The 18,676-nt window shown below is 41.5% G+C and overlaps 1 protein-coding gene across 1 annotated transcript in view; it reads left to right on the top strand.

Annotated features, from left to right (window-relative positions):
- LOC126248218 (probable low affinity copper uptake protein 2) overlaps positions 1 to 18,676 on the top strand; it is an 87,085-nt gene that overhangs the window by 10,830 nt on the left and 57,579 nt on the right. The window contains exon 3 of the mRNA XM_049949041.1: positions 14,557 to 14,698. Coding sequence (XP_049804998.1) covers positions 14,557 to 14,698 — 142 coding nt within the window. The remainder of the gene's footprint in view (positions 1 to 14,556; positions 14,699 to 18,676) is intronic.

Genomic DNA, 18,676 nt, shown 5'->3' with positions numbered 1-18,676 from the left:
GTAACCATGACCACTATATTCTTACCAGTATCTACTTCCCTTTTAAGATGTCACCTGGAAACAAATTTGTGGCACTGTCATGGGCACTAAAAAAGGATAGTTCTTCACCAACTTGTTCATGGGCCTGGTTCAGATACACATAGATGATACCGTTAAGATCTTGACACACGTTAAGGACATCCTGTCCTCATACTTTCAGAATCTCGGCACTTTTTGCCCCATTTTATTCACCTGATTCTCTTCAGGCAAGTGAGTCATCTTCCCGAGCGTCTACATCCGTTTCATTGAAGGCTCCATAAGAACATCTGTTCACATGACAGCCAACAAATACTAATTTTAACAACTGCAACCCATTCCAAACCATAAAAACCCTTTGATTGAAGTGCGGTCACACTTTGGTACCACTTCTGCAGTAACAATCAGTCCCTTTCTCAACACTTAGTCCCCCTTTCTTAATATTGCCATCACAGCATGGCCGTGCCTGACCCACTTTGTACAGAAGTATATCTCTACTGCATACATAAAACATTTCTCTCACACTTTCTGGCAACATTTCAAAACCTCTCTGTTGTTACTCAGTACCACCCAGGACAAGAACCACTTAACTGTGTCCCTCAGTGTCTGTGCTAAGGTGCTACATTCTGCACCTAAGGGATGACCTACACTATGTGATCAAAAGTATCCGGACACCCCCAAAAACATACATATTTCATATTGCTGCCACCTACTGCAAGGTACTTTGTATCGGCGATCTCAGTAGTCATTAGACATTGTGAGAGAGCAGAATTGGGCACTCTGCGGAACTCACAGACTTCAATCGTGGTCAGGTGATTGGGTGTCACTTGTGTCATATGTCTGTACTTGAGATTTCCACACTCCTAAACATCCCTAGGTCCACTGTTTCCAATGTGATAGTGAAGTGGAAACATGAAGGGACACATACAGCACAAAAGTGTGCAGTCTGTTGACTGATGTAATGTGTAATAGGCAGACATCTATCCAGACCATCACACAGGAATTCCAAACTGCATCAGGATCCACTGCAAGTACTATGACAGTTAGGCGGGAGGTGAGAAAACTTGGATTTCATGGTGGAGGAGCTGCTTGTAAGCTATACATCACACTGGTAAATGCGTTGGACGATTGAACAGTGGCAAAACATTATGTGAAGTGACAAGACACAGTACACAATGTGGCAATCTGATGGCAGGGTGTGGACATGGCGAATGCCCGGTGAACATCTGCCAGTGTGTGTAGTGCCAACTGTAAAATTTGGAGGTGGCGGTGTTATGGTGTGGTCATGTTTTTCATGTAGGGGGCCTTGCATGCCTTGTTGCTTTGTGTGGCACTATCACAGCACAGGCCTACATTGATGTTTTAAGCACCGTCTTGCTTCCCACTGTTGAAAAGCAATTCGGGGATGGCGATTGCATCTTTCAACATGATCGAGCACTTGTTCATAATGCACGGCCTGTGACAGAGATGTTCCATGGTAATAACATCCGTGTAATGGACTGACCTGCACAGAGTCCTGACATGTAGCCTATAGAACACCTTTGGGATGCTTTGGAACCGTGAATTTATGCCAGGCCTCACCGACAGACATCGATACCTCTCCTCAGTGGAGCACTATGTGAAAAATGGGGTGCCATTCCCCAAGAAACCTTCCAGTACCTGATTGAACGTATGCCTGCGAGAGTGGAAGCTGTCGTCAAGGCTAAGGATGGGCCAATACCATATTGAATTCCATCACTGCCAATGGAGGTCGCCATGAACTTGTAAGTCATTTTCAGCCAAGTTTCCGGATACTTTTGATCACATAGTGTACGTTTCTGTATAATCTTCCAGTGAGATTCTATGAAGAGGGATTCCATTTCATTCCATGTAAACAGCTGTCTCACAAAAATTTCTCCATAACCCTCGCAAACAGTGCTCTGCATTGTATCTGTAGCACCAGGAAGGCCCTGTAGTACTCTGGATTCACTGTTCTGCCATATAGAATGAAGTGGCACACTATGATGCCCCTGACGTCATATGCGACGATCACCATCAGTTTCACAGAGGAAGGATTCTGACGTTCTGTCCTATTGGCGATTGGCATGTTACTACTCTGTGGACTGATGTTTGAATTATGGTTCATATTCCATGGTCCAAAATTCATTGATGGTGATTATTCATGACAGTTGTGATCATTGTTCTGTTGCCAGTTTGCTAGGTATTCAAAGCATATTGCATATCACATCCACTTGTGAAGGTTCATGTGGTACCTGCCACAATATGACTTCGTGCAGTTGCAGCTCTGTCTAGAGTATCCTGTGGATGGTGTGTTTCTCAATGCCACTAGTCTGCTGTAATGGCAGCAGCAGCAGCAGCAATCATTTGTCTTCCTCCAGGAGCTGCTTGATGATGGGACATGCCATTTTGGTCCGAAAACTGACAAGTCATCCTTTGTATTGCTGATTATTGGTTGCCCCATGTCCGTGCTGAAGATTTTGCTATCCTCTTTGCTGCTGTACCATATGGGAGGGCATTATTCCCAAGAGCTTCCACCATTTCGCTGTGGCAAATCTCATGTTTCTGAATGGTTGCTGTCAGTGAATCCAAGTGCATCTCAGGCAGTTTCTGAGAAAACATTGCAGTTGACATTCAAATTCTGGCAACTTGCAGAACAGCTTTGCCCATGATGGCTTATAAAGTTGGATGTCTTTATTGGACAAAACAACGTGAAAACTGGACAGTAGGTGATTAGTGTGTGTAGTGTAGTCTGGCAAGTCATGATGTAGCCTCTGTTCAAACATACATCATTTGAACTCTTGATATTCATACAAGTGGTTCTCTTTTCTCCAAAGGTATCTTTACTTTTCCTGTAGGCAGTATCTATCTTACCCCTAGTGATGTATGCCTCTTCATCCTCACATTTGTGCTCTAGCCATCCCTACTTAGCCATTTGGCACTTCCTGTCAATCTCATTTTTGAGACGTCTGTATTCCTTTTTGCCTGCTTCATTTTACTGCATTTTTATATTTTCTCTTTTCATCAATTAAATTCAGTATCTCTTCTGTTACCCAAGGATTTCTACTAACCCACGGCTTTTTACCTACTTGATCCTCTGCTACGTTCACTATTTTGTCTCTCAAAGCTACCCATTCGTCTTCTACCATATTTCTTTCCCCTGTTCCTGTCAATCATTCCCTAATGCTCTCTCCGAAACACTCAACAACCTCTGGTTCTTTCAGTTTATCCAGGACCCATCTTGTTAAATTCCCACCTTTTTGCAGTCTTTTCAGTTTTACTCTACAGTTCATAACCAATAGATTGTGGTCAGAGTCCACATCTGCCCCAGGAAATGTCTTATAATTTAAAACCTGGTTCCTAAATCTCTGTATTACCATTATACAATCTATCTGAAACCTTCCAGTGTTTCTAGGCCTCTTCCATGTATACAACCTTCTTTCATGATTCTTAAACCAAGCGTCAGCTAAGTTAGATCAAGTTATGCTCTGTGCAGAGTTCTACCAGGCAGCTTCCTCTTTCATTTCTTATCCCCATTCCATATTCACCTACTACTTTTCGTTCTCTTCGTTTTCCTACTATCGCATTCCAGTCCACAATAACTATTAAATTTTCATCTCTCTTCACTATTTGAATAATTTCTTTTATCTCATCATACATTTCTTCAGTCTCTTCATCATCTGCGGAGCTAGTTGGCATATAAACTTGTACTGTTGTGTTAGGTGTGGGCTTCATGTCTATCTTGGCTAAAATAATGTGTTCACTTTGCTATTTGTAATAGCTGACCCGTGCTCCTATTTTTTTTTATTCATTCTTAAACCTACTCCTGCATTACCCCTATTTGATTTTTGTATTTATAACCCTGTATTCCCCTGACCAAAAGTCTTGTTCCTCCTGCCACCGAACTTCACTAATTCCCACTATATCTAACTTTAACCTCTCCATTTCCCTTTTTAAATTTTCTAACCTGCCTGCCCGATTAGGGGATCTGACATTCCACACTCCGATCCATAGAATGCCGGTTTTCTTTCTCCTGGTAATGACATCCTCCTGAGCAGTCCCTGTGTGGATATCCGAATGGGGGACTATTTTACCTCCGGAATATTTTACCCAAGAGGACGCCATCATCATTTAACCATACAGTAAAGCTGTATGCCCTCAGGAAAAATTATGATTGTAGTTTCCCCTTGCTTTCAGCCATTCGCAGTACCAGCACAGCAAGGCAGTTTTGAATAGATGTTACAAGGCTAGGTCAGTCAATCATCCAGACCGTTGCCCCTGCAACTACTGAAAAGACTGCTGCCCCCCTTCAGGACCCACGCATTTGTCTGGCCTCTCAACAGATACCCCTCCGTTGTGTGGTTGCACCTATGGCACGGCTATTTGTATCACTGAGGCACACTTGCTTCCCCACCAATGGCAAGGTCCATGGTTCATGGGGGGAGGGGGGGGGACTTCTCACATGAGTAAAGAAAAAAAGGTCACACAAAAAGTCATTCAAAAGTGAAGAAGGTGTCTTCAGATAAACCCTCAGATAGGTGAGCACTCTCCCTTTCCAGTGGTGATTTTAATTTTAAGGATATTTATATCCACATAGGGAGACAGGAGAGCCAGGTACTGTCCTCTTGACCTCGCGGGTAAATCAGCACCATTGAGAGAGAAGGACAAGGACAACCATTACTAATAACTGGTTTCCACAGGGACTTTGGTGTTACAATGGAACTTAAAAGGATACTGCTCACATTTGGATGAATTACAGTTCCTGGACCTATAGAGACTGGTCTACACCTGCTTACAAGAAACTCATTTCAAAGTCACCAACTCGTCTACATTAAGAGGCAACCACCTGTAAAGGAAGGACGATGTTACTGGAGATAGGGCTAAGGTTGGAGTGACTGTTCTCATCGATAACAGGTGCCACACCATTCCTGTGACTTTTATCATGGTCATACAAGCAGTTGCAGTGGAAGTTCCCACGCCAGTGTGTTCTTTAAATCTTGTGTCTCATGATCTGTTGGATGCAGTTGCATTGACAGAACTCGTCCACATACTTCGGTGCCCATTCCTCCTCACGGGGGACTTCAGTGCACACAGTGTGCTGCGGGGCTTGGCTACCTCTTGCTCCAAGGTTGAATTATCAAATGCCTTGTTCATTCAGAAAATTGTAACTCTGGTCAGATAACACACTTTTCAAAGCTGCAAGTCATCTACATCCATTGATCTTTGTTTTTACTCACCAGCTATTGCAGATTCAGTTCAGTGGGAAATGGTCACAGATTTGCATTCCAGTGTGGATTCGCCTGCTTGTAGGGAAGCAGCATACTCACGCCTTATAAAATTCACTTCAGTCTTTCCATTGTGTGCCAGCCTAGTCTGCTGTAACTAGCTCTGACGTCATAAATATTGCGCAATACTTTAAAATGAAGTAAATAACCTGAAACGTTTCTAGCATGTCAGGAGTAATACAAAATCAATATGTGTTGGATATCAGTTCAATAACTTTAACCATTTTCGAAATTTGGATGTTTTTCTGTAAAAAATCATTGGCGCAACAGAAAAGAGCTAGAAACTTAAAAATTTATATTTGGATTCCTTTTGCATAGTAATTTAGTAGAAACAGTATTCTGGATCTCACAAATTAAAATTTTAGTTGAAATTCATGATTTTCTGGTTTTTGTCTTAGAAATTAAGGAAGCAAGATAGATTAAGTAGGCGAATAAATAAAGCTAGGATGTTTAAATTTAAGTAGAAGGGAGATCCGCTATAATCCTAAAAATGTGAGAAGTTTCAACAGAATAACTATAAAACTACAGCTATAGCGTATCTCCAAAGAGCAAGTTCAGAGCTCGTCTACTGCATGTAGTGTAATTAAATTAATTCTCTCGCCCAAAATATTTGACTTAGCCACGTCAGACTTTTATTATGATTACTTACATGTGTGCTGATTGCACAATTAAATTGAAAGCTTCATCGGTCATCAGCAAAGGAAGCAATGATTTATTCGATAACTTAAAGTGGTGCATTACTAGCCCAGCAGCTAGTTGGGAGAGCAGATTTGATCAGGCGTTCCCTTAGCCGTCCGCACCGCGGCTTTATATGTAAGAATGCTGCGCGAGAAAGGAAGGCTCCAGTTCTCTGCAGACGCTGATTAGCGCACCACCTGTGCCGGGAGTCGCGTCGCGTCGGTATCGTTGATGTAAACAGCCTCGGATGCAGTAATAAGTTACTCGGGATACGCGTAACCATGAAATCGTTTTTGAGTGAAGTGTTAATTTTGGGATGACGTTAATGATCTATCTTTAGTTTGCGTATGTCGTATTTTCACGTGCTGCCGCAGGACAGACATTCTACCATTATTAGCGTGGCGTTTGATGAACATCATCATCAAATTATGCCAAGCATTCACTTAAACATTTAATTTGAACAGTTATAGTTGCATCAGTGCATTAGACTCTGAACTGCTCTGGTAGTTGGATTGTGTGGATTCTTTTTGGTCTGTGAGTTTCAGAATATAGTGAACATTTTAGAGAGAATGGTTTTTGATTATGAACCCCAGACAATCTCCTAATTCCTCAGAGCTATAAGCTGTAGCTATAAATGTATTTCTCAGATGAAGTGGGCACTAGGAATTCTAATTACAGGCTTCACGTTTTGCTTATCACTTTCTGGTTGCCAATATTGTAGTTAGAGAGCCAGTGTTGAGAACGGCAAACAACAGCATTAAATAAATAATAGGAACATTAACGATTATTCCACCCGCCGCCCCACATGCTGACTCGGTTGCAGTACAGTCAGCAGGTCACCTTCAAACAACACGATTGTGTTCAGGAGATGGTGCACATTATCACCTGTGAGATCCGACGAGCTGCCACAGATTCCATTCCCCTGTCTAGCAACCATATCAGACAATGGCCTGTTCCTTGGTGGAATGACAAATGTCACTCGGCAGAGCTAGGCATGCAGCTTTGCAGAAATTTAGACATTACAGGAAACCTTGATGCTTTCAGACCTGCGAAAGCATATGCGAGGTCAGTGATAAAAAAGAACAGAAGAGGAACTCTTGGAAGGAATTCGCAGCTTCCTTTAATTGGGCAACTTCCAGTCCACAAGTTTGGGAGTCAATACAGTGGATTTCAGGCAAGGCCAGTACACCTCCCTTATGGCCTTACTGAGAAATGGAGTCATGATGAGAAATGGAGTCTTGATGAGAAATGGAGTCTTGATGAGAAATGGAGTCTTGATGAGAAATGGAGTCTTGATGAGAAATGGAGTCTTGATGAGAAATGGAGTCTTGATGAGAAATGGAGTCTTGATGAGAAATGGAGTCTTGATGAGAAATGGAGTCTTGATGAGAAATGGAGTCTTGATGAGAAATGGAGTCTTGATGAGAAATGGAGTCTTGATGAGAAATGGAGTCTTGATGAGAAATGGAGTCTTGATGAGAAATGGAGTCTTGATGAGAAATGGAGTCTTGATGAGAAATGGAGTCTTGATGAGAAATGGAGTCTTGATGAGAAATGGAGTCTTGATGAGAAATGGAGTCTTGATGAGAAATGGAGTCTTGATGAGAAATGGAGTCTTGATGAGAAATGGAGTCTTGATGAGAAATGGAGTCTTGATGAGAAATGGAGTCTTGATGAGAAATGGAGTCTTGATGAGAAATGGAGTCTTGATGAGAAATGGAGTCTTGATGAGAAATGGAGTCTTGATGAGAAATGGAGTCTTGATGAGAAATGGAGTCTTGATGAGAAATGGAGTCTTGATGAGAAATGGAGTCTTGATGAGAAATGGAGTCTTGATGAGAAATGGAGTCTTGATGAGAAATGGAGTCTTGATGAGAAATGGAGTCTTGATGAGAAATGGAGTCTTGATGAGAAATGGAGTCTTGATGAGAAATGGAGTCTTGATGAGAAATGGAGTCTTGATGAGAAATGGAGTCTTGATGAGAAATGGAGTCTTGATGAGAAATGGAGTCTTGATGAGAAATGGAGTCTTGATGAGAAATGGAGTCTTGATGAGAAATGGAGTCTTGATGAGAAATGGAGTCTTGATGAGAAATGGAGTCTTGATGAGAAATGGAGTCTTGATGAGAAATGGAGTCTTGATGAGAAATGGAGTCTTGATGAGAAATGGAGTCTTGATGAGAAATGGAGTCTTGATGAGAAATGGAGTCTTGATGAGAAATGGAGTCTTGATGAGAAATGGAGTCTTGATGAGAAATGGAGTCTTGATGAGAAATGGAGTCTTGATGAGAAATGGAGTCTTGATGAGAAATGGAGTCTTGATGAGAAATGGAGTCTTGATGAGAAATGGAGTCTTGATGAGAAATGGAGTCTTGATGAGAAATGGAGTCTTGATGAGAAATGGAGTCTTGATGAGAAATGGAGTCTTGATGAGAAATGGAGTCTTGATGAGAAATGGAGTCTTGATGAGAAATGGAGTCTTGATGAGAAATGGAGTCTTGATGAGAAATGGAGTCTTGATGAGAAATGGAGTCTTGATGAGAAATGGAGTCTTGATGAGAAATGGAGTCTTGATGAGAAATGGAGTCTTGATGAGAAATGGAGTCTTGATGAGAAATGGAGTCTTGATGAGAAATGGAGTCTTGATGAGAAATGGAGTCTTGATGAGAAATGGAGTCTTGATGAGAAATGGAGTCTTGATGAGAAATGGAGTCTTGATGAGAAATGGAGTCTTGATGAGAAATGGAGTCTTGATGAGAAATGGAGTCTTGATGAGAAATGGAGTCTTGATGAGAAATGGAGTCTTGATGAGAAATGGAGTCTTGATGAGAAATGGAGTCTTGATGAGAAATGGAGTCTTGATGAGAAATGGAGTCTTGATGAGAAATGGAGTCTTGATGAGAAATGGAGTCTTGATGAGAAATGGAGTCTTGATGAGAAATGGAGTCTTGATGAGAAATGGAGTCTTGATGAGAAATGGAGTCTTGATGAGAAATGGAGTCTTGATGAGAAATGGAGTCTTGATGAGAAATGGAGTCTTGATGAGAAATGGAGTCTTGATGAGAAATGGAGTCTTGATGAGAAATGGAGTCTTGATGAGAAATGGAGTCTTGATGAGAAATGGAGTCTTGATGAGAAATGGAGTCTTGATGGACATGCCTCAGGTTTTCGCTGAGAATGATTTCAGTCAGCCAGACAAAACTCCTGCATTCTAGGTGATTATAGGATTGTGGAGATGAGGTGGCTCCCTTTCTTCTTACGTTATCAGGAGGTGTAGAATCTTCCATTCTTCATGTGAGAACAGGAGTCAGCTATGTACACGGCCAGAGACATTACTCCAGTACCGCATCAGATTCATTATCCCATGCTCTGTCATCTGTGCTCTGAAGCCAAAGGCAAGCTCCTATCTTGTTTCAGTCAGATCTGGTTTTATAGACAGTACCCCATGAGTTGAAAGGAGGCAATATCTATTCCATTTGGATACCAGGTAGGATCATACAAACCCTAACAGTTATTGGAGTGTAGTGAGTGCATAGTCTACCACCACTTCTGGCTCCTCAAATTTCAAGGTCATCTACGGTGCTCCCAGTGAATTTTCAGGTGTTACCATTTGGCCCTTGACAACTTAATTCTGCTGGAGATTCCTCCTTAAGCTGAAATCATTTGGTTGGTTTGTTTTCTGACCCCGAAAAAGCATACACCACTACTTCGAGGTACAACATACTTTGCCAGCTTCATGATTGGCGACTGTGGACGTCTGTTGCTTCTTATCCTATCCTTCCTCAAGGACCGGTGCTTTCGATATTGTGTTGGTAAGCCCTGTCTGACTGCTACATTCAGGAGAATGGTGTCCCCCAAGGCAGTGTACTCAAGAGTCACATTGCTTGCAGTTGCTATCAGTAGCATCTCCTCCACAGTCCAGAGCAGTGTTAAATGCTCTTTGCTTGTGGATGATTTCACAATCTTCTACTCTTCCTCCAATCTTAAGAGGTAAGTACAGCTAACAATCAGAAGTCTGTAAGGTTGGGATAAAACTGGTTTTAGGTTCTCAACAGAGAAGATCACATGCATCAATTTTAACTGTGCCCATCAGAGTTTTAACCAGCCAGAGCCCACAGTGGGGGGTAGTGTTTTACACATTAAGGCCACTATGTGCTTTTTGAGCCTGCTATTTGACTCAAAACTAACCTGGCTCGTGAAACATCTGAAAATGAAAGGATTCAGGTCACTAAATATTCTTAAATACCTGAGCAGAAAGGTGTATGGAGCTAAAAAGTCCCACCTCCTGCAGTTTTATAGGGCATTTGTCAGATCCAGATAGATTACAGCAGAGGGTTTATGGATCAGCCTGTGTTTCCTAGCTCAAGATGTCAGACACTGTCCACTGTGAGAACATTCGGATATTGTGTGGAGCCTATCGGACAAGCCTAATTCCGAGTTTGTGTACAGAGGCTGGTGAATCATCACCTTGGATTTGGCATCACCTCTTTCTGGCTCAACAGGCCATGGATATCTCAGCGTTTCCTCAGTCATTGGTATTTAGTGCAGGCGTCTGTCCAAACTTTGAAACAGAGTCCAGGAATTGGCACAATGCGACCAAGCCATTTGGTATATGTGCTACTGATTGTCTCAAGGATCTAGATACATCAGACTTCTGGATACACGGCCAAGGATGGAAAAACTGGTGCCTTGGTGTGTTCAGATGCCCAAAGTGATTTTAAGCCTGACACAGTACAAGAAAACTTGTATTCCGGATTACATTTTTATAACTCTGTTTTCTTTAATTTTAAATACGTACCACCATTTTGTCATTGTTAATACAGATGGATCCCATCAACACCCTCAGTTGTTCAGTGTTTTCCCTGATACTGTTTTCTAAGTGCACCTTCCAAAACAACTTGTAAATTATGGTGCAGATATATATGGCATTATGGCACCACTGGAGTCACTTGGGCATCATAGTACGAGGTTTCGTCTCTGTTCTGACTCACTCAGTGCGCCACAAGTGGCTCACCAAATGTGTCTGGTGGACCAGTTGATTCAGTTCATCCAGTTGATTCAGGTCACCCCTTACCTTGGGTACAACTCTGTGGCAAGGTGATGGTCTTTTCCTGGGTACCTGGACCATCAGGGTAGAGGGAAAAGGCATAGCTGACAAGCCAACAAAGCAGCCAAAGGAGCATATCAGGATGGTGTTGTATGTTGATGTGCCATCCCCTTGCACACCATCATATCATTATCTGACAGATGAATTGTCCGTCAGTGGGAAACTGAAAGGTTGGAGGTGACAGGAAACAAACTGCAGTCACTCAAATATACTATGCAGGTGCAATGGACATCATGCCATCCCCACTAATTGAAAGAAGTTCTGATCGCCAAACTGCACATAGGACATAGCCCTTTAACACAGGGTTTCCTCCTCTAGCAGGAGGATCCACCACTATGTGGAGTTTATGGTGTGCCACTTTCAGTTCAGTACATTTTGGCTGTGTGCGTCTTATATTCTGATACAAGGGCAACCCTTGGTTTGGCTGGAGATCTGCCCGCTATCCCACCAACACTGACACCAGTATTAAATGGGTTCTGAAATTTGTGAACTGTTGGGGCTCATCAGTAAAGTGATGGGGAGGGGAGGTTGACTTTGCATTATAAACTACTACTCATGTGGGGGGAGCCTCCCCCCCCCCCACCCTCACCTCCCACCCCCCACCCCCCCTTCACCCTCACCTCACAATGAGAATAGCATGCTGACTTTTCCTCAGAGCACTGATGACCGTGATATTGAGTGCCACACATTCAAAATAATAATAATAATAATAATAATAATAATAATAATAATAATAATAATAGGATACAGACAAAAAAATAGGAATAGATAATACAAATATTAAAGAAGAACTAAAAGAAAAATATAGACCAAAAATACTGAAAACAGAATTGACAGCAAGAAACAAGACAAAAGCTATAAATACTTATGCTATACCAATATTGACCTACTCATTTGGAGTAGTGAAATGGAGTAACACAGACCTAGAAGCACTCAATACACTTACACGATCACAATGCCACAAATATAGAATACATCACATACATTCAGCAACAGAAAGATTCACATTAAGCAGAAAGGAAGGAGGAAGGGGATTTATCGACATAAAAAACCTACATTATGGACAGGTAGACAATTAAAGAAAATTCTTTCTAGAATGAGCAGAAACTAGCAAAATACACAAAGCAATCACCCACATAAATACGTCGGCTACACCATTGCAATTTCATAACCACTTCTACAACCCTTTAGATCACATAACGTCAACAGATATGAAGAAAGTAAATTGGAAAAAGAAAACACTACATGGCATGCACCCGTATCATCTAACACAGCCACACATCGATCAAGACACATCCAACACATGGCTAACAAAGGCAATATATACAGTGAGATGGAAGGATTAATGATTGCAATACAGGATCAAACAATAAACACCAGATATTACAGCAAGCATATTATTAAAGATCCCAATACCACAACAGATAAATGCAGACTTTGCAAACAACAAATAGAAACAGTAGATCACATCACATCACAAGTGGATGTACAATCCTAGCAAATACAGAATACCCCAGAAGACATGACAATGTAGCAAAAATAATACATCAACAACTTGCCATACAACATAAACTAATAAAACAACACATTCCCACATACAAGTATGCACCACAAAATGTACTGGAGAATGATGGAATACAAAATATACTGGAACAGAACCATTACAACAGATAAAACACCACCACATGACAAACCTGACAACGTACTCACCAATAAAAATAAGAAATTAACACAACTAATCGAAATATCCATACCCAATACAACAAATATACAGGAGAAAAAATTGAAAAATACATCCAACTGGCTGAGGAAGTCAAGGACATGTGGCATCAGGATAAAGTTGACATTATACCAATTATACTGTCAACTACAGGAGTCATACCACACAATATCCATCAGTACATCAACGCAGTACAGCTACATCCAAACTTATATATACAACAACAGAAATCTGTAATTATTGATACATGTTCAATTACCCGAAAGTTCCTAAATGCAATGTAACATATACCGTACAGTTAAAAGGAAGTCACGCTTGATCAAGGTCCGCGTCACTTTCCATTTTTAACCAGACATAACGTCTGAGACAGGAAAGAGAAATAATAATAATAATACTCTGGTAGGAAGCAGGTATCACTCCTCCCACCTATGAGTTATTGAGTTCCCGCAATTCTAGTAAAATCTGCAATTATGAAATTTCACTATATTTATTTTTAGTGTGTTTACAAGTATACACTTACTCATTCTGGGCTCTCCTATATATCTTTCACCTATGAACCTTCTGTTTCTGCATGAATAGCTCCATTTAGTTGTTTTTATTTCTTAAATATAGTGCAGTATAGGCCTACTTATTCATTTTTGCCAGTAATACCTCAGGTCACAAGGAATGGGTACAATTTGCAGAACATACTTAATTTAGTATAAAAAGGTGCCGATTAATAAAGTGCACACATTTTCAATGGTTTTCCAGCAGATACAAAAGTTTAGCTCTTAATAAAATACAGTGAAGAGGATTCATTGGTGTTCTATTCCTTTTGCTCCACCAGTGAATGTATTTGCTGAACTAATAGATACCGGGCCTTCTTTGAAAATGTTAGACTTCTTCGCCTCTTACTCTAAGCTTCGCCTCTCAAAGTAAACAAAGTGGTGCAGTGGCAAGGCATTGAAGTTGCATTCATGATGACAGCAGTTTAAAGCCCCATTTAGCTGCCCCTGTTCATATTTTCTGTGGTTTCCCCGAATGACTTAAGGCAAATGCTGGTACTGTTCCTCTGAAATGGAGAGGGCCAGTTTCCTTCTACAACCTGAGCATGTGCACTATCTCTAATGACGTCATTAGTGGGGTGTTAAACCCCAGTCTTTCTTTCTTATTCTTTCTTCCTCCTGTCAAATGCAATAATATGATCAATATATGTTAACATTGTAATTTCTTATTGTTTGACATTTATTTTGTGTACCTACCTTAGTCGTATTCTTTATGTGATTATGAAAATATTGTATTAATTTGTTAATGGTAATGGGCTATGATTTTATTAACTTGTTCAGTATCTTTGTGACCAAATCACTTAGGAATTATAGAATAAATAATGAATTTGTACATATCAATTCTTCTATAAAACACGTATTTTTTTTTTTATCACATATTACACATTTATGAGGACCTTCTAATTGTGGGTCTATAGAACGAACATGTCTACTGAGTATAACCTCCTCCAAAGAAATTCGGTGTTATTGTTTAACTGGATTGAATTCCACGAGGCTGGTAGGTGTAAACTTAGTGATATCAAGAATGAATTGACACATATTCATAATGTGAAACAGTTGTGGGCAATTTTGAAAATAATTTTGGTAGGAGAAATATAAATAACCTGAAATTACTTTCCAGAATATTTTAATCATGCTGCCAAAAATTATGTTAGTAGTTGGAAATATTAGTTAAAAAATTTAGTGTGTCTTTTTTCATTTCTTTTCCAGGTTTCATAGCAATATGTTTTGGACTTAGTGCATTAGCAGTTTTGTATGAACTGTTGCTGGTATACCAGATATCGTTGAAGCAAACATCTGGTGTATGGAGGCATGGGAGAAGTAGGATGGTGCACACCTTGCCACACAGAAGGTAAAATAATTAGTAGGATGAAACTGAGGAAAGAAAAAAGATGGGTTTCACAGGATTTCATAGTAACTACGGATCTGAACCTGTATCTCAAAGTCAGAGAATGAGGCTCAAATCCCTATCCAACATTCTGAAATTAAGTTACCTGTTTCTGTTCTTCAATAATTTCATTCAGTATGTATTTGTTTTGTGTTCTATTTGAAGATGAAATGTCAAAGATGGTGGCTCTTGAAATGTGACTGATATCTAGGTGTGGGAAGAATTTATCTTTGTACCACTGTTGTTTAGTTTTTGTGGTACATATGTTCAACTTCTGCAGCTCTCTCTCCATGTTAATAGATTTTGAGTCACAGATAGACACAACAAAAAGACTCTCACAGTTATAGTTTTCGGCTGCTAAGGCCTTTGCACTCACTAATGCAAATGCAACTCATACACACGACTGCAGTCTCGGGCAACTGAAACCACACTGCGAGCAGCAGCACCAGTGCATGATGGGAGTGGCGACTGGGTGGGGTTAAGGAGGAGGCTGGTGTGGGGAGGGGGAGAGATAGTATGGTGGAGGTGGTGGACAGTGAAGTGCTGCAGGTTAAACGGTGGGCATGGGAGAGGTGGGGAGGGGGGGAGGGAGTAGTAGAAAAGGAGAGAAATAAAAAGACTGGGTGTGGTGGTGGAGTGACGGCTGTGTACTGCTGGAATGGGAACAGGGAGGGGGCTGGATGGGTGAGGACATTGACTAACGAAGGTTGAGGCCAGGAGGGTTACGGGAACGTAGGATGTATTGCAGGGAAAGTTCTCACCTGCACAGTTCAGAAAAGCTGGTGTTGGTGGGAAGGATTCCTATGGCACAGGTTGTGAAGCAGTCATTGAAATGAAGGATATCATGTTTGGCAGCATGTTCAGCAACAGGGTGGTCTATTTGTTTCTTGGCCACAGTTTGTCAGTGGCCAGTCATGTGGACAGACAGCTTGTTGGTTGTGATGCCTACATAGAATGCAGCACAGTGGTTGCAGCTTAGCTTGTAGACCACATGTCTGGTTTCACAGGTGGCTTTGCCTTTCATGGAATAGGTGATGTTAGTGACCAGGCTGGAGTAGGTGGTGGTGGGTGTATGTATGAGATAGTTCTTGCATCTAGGTCTGTTACAGGGGTATGAACCATGAGGTAAGAGATTGGGAGCTGTGTAAGGATGGATGAGTATATCGTGTAGGTTTGGTGGATGGTGGAATACCACTATGGGAGGGGCGGGAAGGATAGTGGGTGGGACATATCTCATTTCAGGGCACAACAAGAGGTAATCGAAATCCTGGCGGAGAATGTAATTCAGTTGCTATAACACCGGGTGGTACTGAGTTACGAGGGGAATGATCCTAGAGGGACTGCTCATAACTGGAGATGCAATGACTATGGGTGGCTGGGCTGTACAGAAGGGACTCCTTGGTATGGAACAGGTAGCAGCTGTCGAAGTGGAGGTATTGCTGGTGGTTAGTTATTGGTGATTGTTAAATTCCATCCTGGATTTTCCATTGTCTGATTTTTGTCCCTATATTTGCTATTCAGTTGTCCATTACCTTTTTCAAGATGGTTACATTTTTAATTGTGATTTTGGGAACAAAGCATCATGATGTGGGATTAGATGGACAAGGTCTGTTCAAAAAATTAAAGAACATTCGTAATTCAGCACCAATGGTGTGTTGGAGCGAAATGCAGTTGGCATCCATGCACACACCTGTGATTAATGTGCAACTGCTGGATGTTTCATTGGTGTGTGTCTGTTAGTTATTGTTCAGTGCTGTATTGAGTAGAACATTGTGTCACACAGTTTGTGAATTTCGAGATTGCAGAGTTAGAGGAGCAATGTGTCTGCATTAAATTTTGCGTGAAACTCAAGGAAACCTTTAAAGAGACACAGTAAATGATGCAGGAAGCCTATGGCAATGGGTGATTAAGCTGTACTTGGTGTTACAAATTGTTCACATGGTTTAAAAATGGCCAGACAGAAGTTAAAGATGACCCACATTCAGTATACCATTCAAAGTCTACCGACGATGCTCATGTCAGGAATGTCAACAAAATTGTGCATGCCAATCAAAGACTGACTGACTGAGAGATTGCTGAAGAATGTAACATTTCAGTTGGATTATGTCATGAAATTCTGACACAGCATCTTGGAATGTATCATGTTGCCACCAAGTTCATTCCACGGCTCATTAGTAAAGACCAGAAAGACCTTCACCTCACAATCTTTGAAGCTTTCAGATTGTGCAAATGAGAATGAGATGTACCTTAAGAGAATCATAACTGGTGATGAGATGTGGGTCTATGGTTATGATGTTGAGACCAAGGTTCAGTCTTCACAGTGGGTTGGGAAAGGTTGTCCAAGACCAAAAAAAGCTCGTTGGGTCAGGTCAAATATCAAAACCATGCTGATAGTTTTCTTTGGCTTTGAAGGATTAGTTCATCACAAATTCATGCCACAGGGACAAACTGTTAATCGATGGCATTATCAGGATGTGTTGCTATGCTTCTCGATGGTTACCATGTTTGTGTAGAGGCTCATCGAACACTGAATTCTTCACATGGTGTCACATACACTTGGCTATTTGAGGGTATGACTCTGTAATCAGGGTGTAACTTCAGTCCATCAGGTTATGGAGAGGGTCGATGCAGAATTGGTGCCTACCCGCAGTCGTTTCTTAACGTTTGTTCGAGTGGAGCTCCTATCTAAGATAAAGGCATGCTATTAAGTCACCTACATCAGCCCCTACATACTGAACCCAGTACATTGCTACCAATGTCAGCATTGGTCATACTTGCGTGTCCTGTAGAAACACAGCCAAATGTGTAACTTGTAGCAAGCGTGTTAGTGAGGGAGAGTGCCCACCTCCTCCTCTCCACTGCATCAGCTGCACTGTCAACTATGCCACTTCATCCTGTGAATGCTCTGTGTACCTCAATGAGTGAGCCGTTCAGAATATCCAGTTGAAGGCAAAGGTACCTCTCATTGTTGCTCGCAAAATATTAGTAAGCCAAAAGCCTTGCTTACTGGTATCCGGCAGGTACAGTACCATTGTTGCTACGTCATGACCCATGAAACGTATGACCACACGACCTGTTACCTCCAGTTCAGTGCTACAGTTGTGAAGTCACCTAGTGCTAAGCTGACGTCTTCAACTTTGCCTGCTACAGTTGCTCAACACAGCAAAAAACCTGCACCTACCCCAGTGAAGTCGCTTGTGACACAACCAGAAGAATGGAAATTTAAAAAGGAATTCTCCCGAGAGTACTTTCCACACATCTCAAGTCAGCAAACGTCTGGGTCCATTCTTGACAAACAGAAGTTGAATAAAGACTAATGTTCTTCCCCTTCTCCAACTCGGAGATCCTCTACAGCAGTGACACTGTGTGGCACCTCTGTCTGGTTGACCTTTGGTGTGAATCATCAACTGATTCTCCACCGTGTAGTCAGCTGATCGATCCAGGGAGGTTACTGGTGCCTCTGAAGAAATAATGTAAGAGAATCCTCTAGCCTCAGAACCCTGTAGTAGTTTGCAGCTGAAACACGGCGTTTGGCATCCTCTGAAGTAATTTCCCCTTATAAGAGAAATATCTCCTATTGTCTAATATGGCTGTTCTCCATTGGAACATCATGTCATGAGATCACACAGGGCAGACTTGCAGCTGTTATTGCAATTGCGAAGCCTAGTTGTTTTACGCCTCCAAGAAATGAAATTATGCCCTCAAGACAGCTTTGACTTCTTCGTACACTTCACTTCAATACGTTTTGACTTTCCTTCTGAGGAAGGAACTCCAGCTCACAGCAGAGTCATGATGCTCATTCTGGACATCATCCCTAGCCAAACCATTTCACTGAAAACCCAGCTACAAGTTGCTGCTGTCCATGTTTCGGTCCCCAGTTATACCTTTTCTCTTTGTAATGTCTACATACCTTCTTCATCTGATCTCACCAGGGCAGACATA

This window comes from Schistocerca nitens, chromosome 3, assembly GCF_023898315.1.
Source record: "Schistocerca nitens isolate TAMUIC-IGC-003100 chromosome 3, iqSchNite1.1, whole genome shotgun sequence".
NCBI classification, from domain to species: Eukaryota; Metazoa; Arthropoda; class Insecta; order Orthoptera; family Acrididae; genus Schistocerca; species Schistocerca nitens.
Note: the sequence above shows the minus strand (reverse complement) of the source record. Positions and strands in the feature narration are given on the sequence as shown.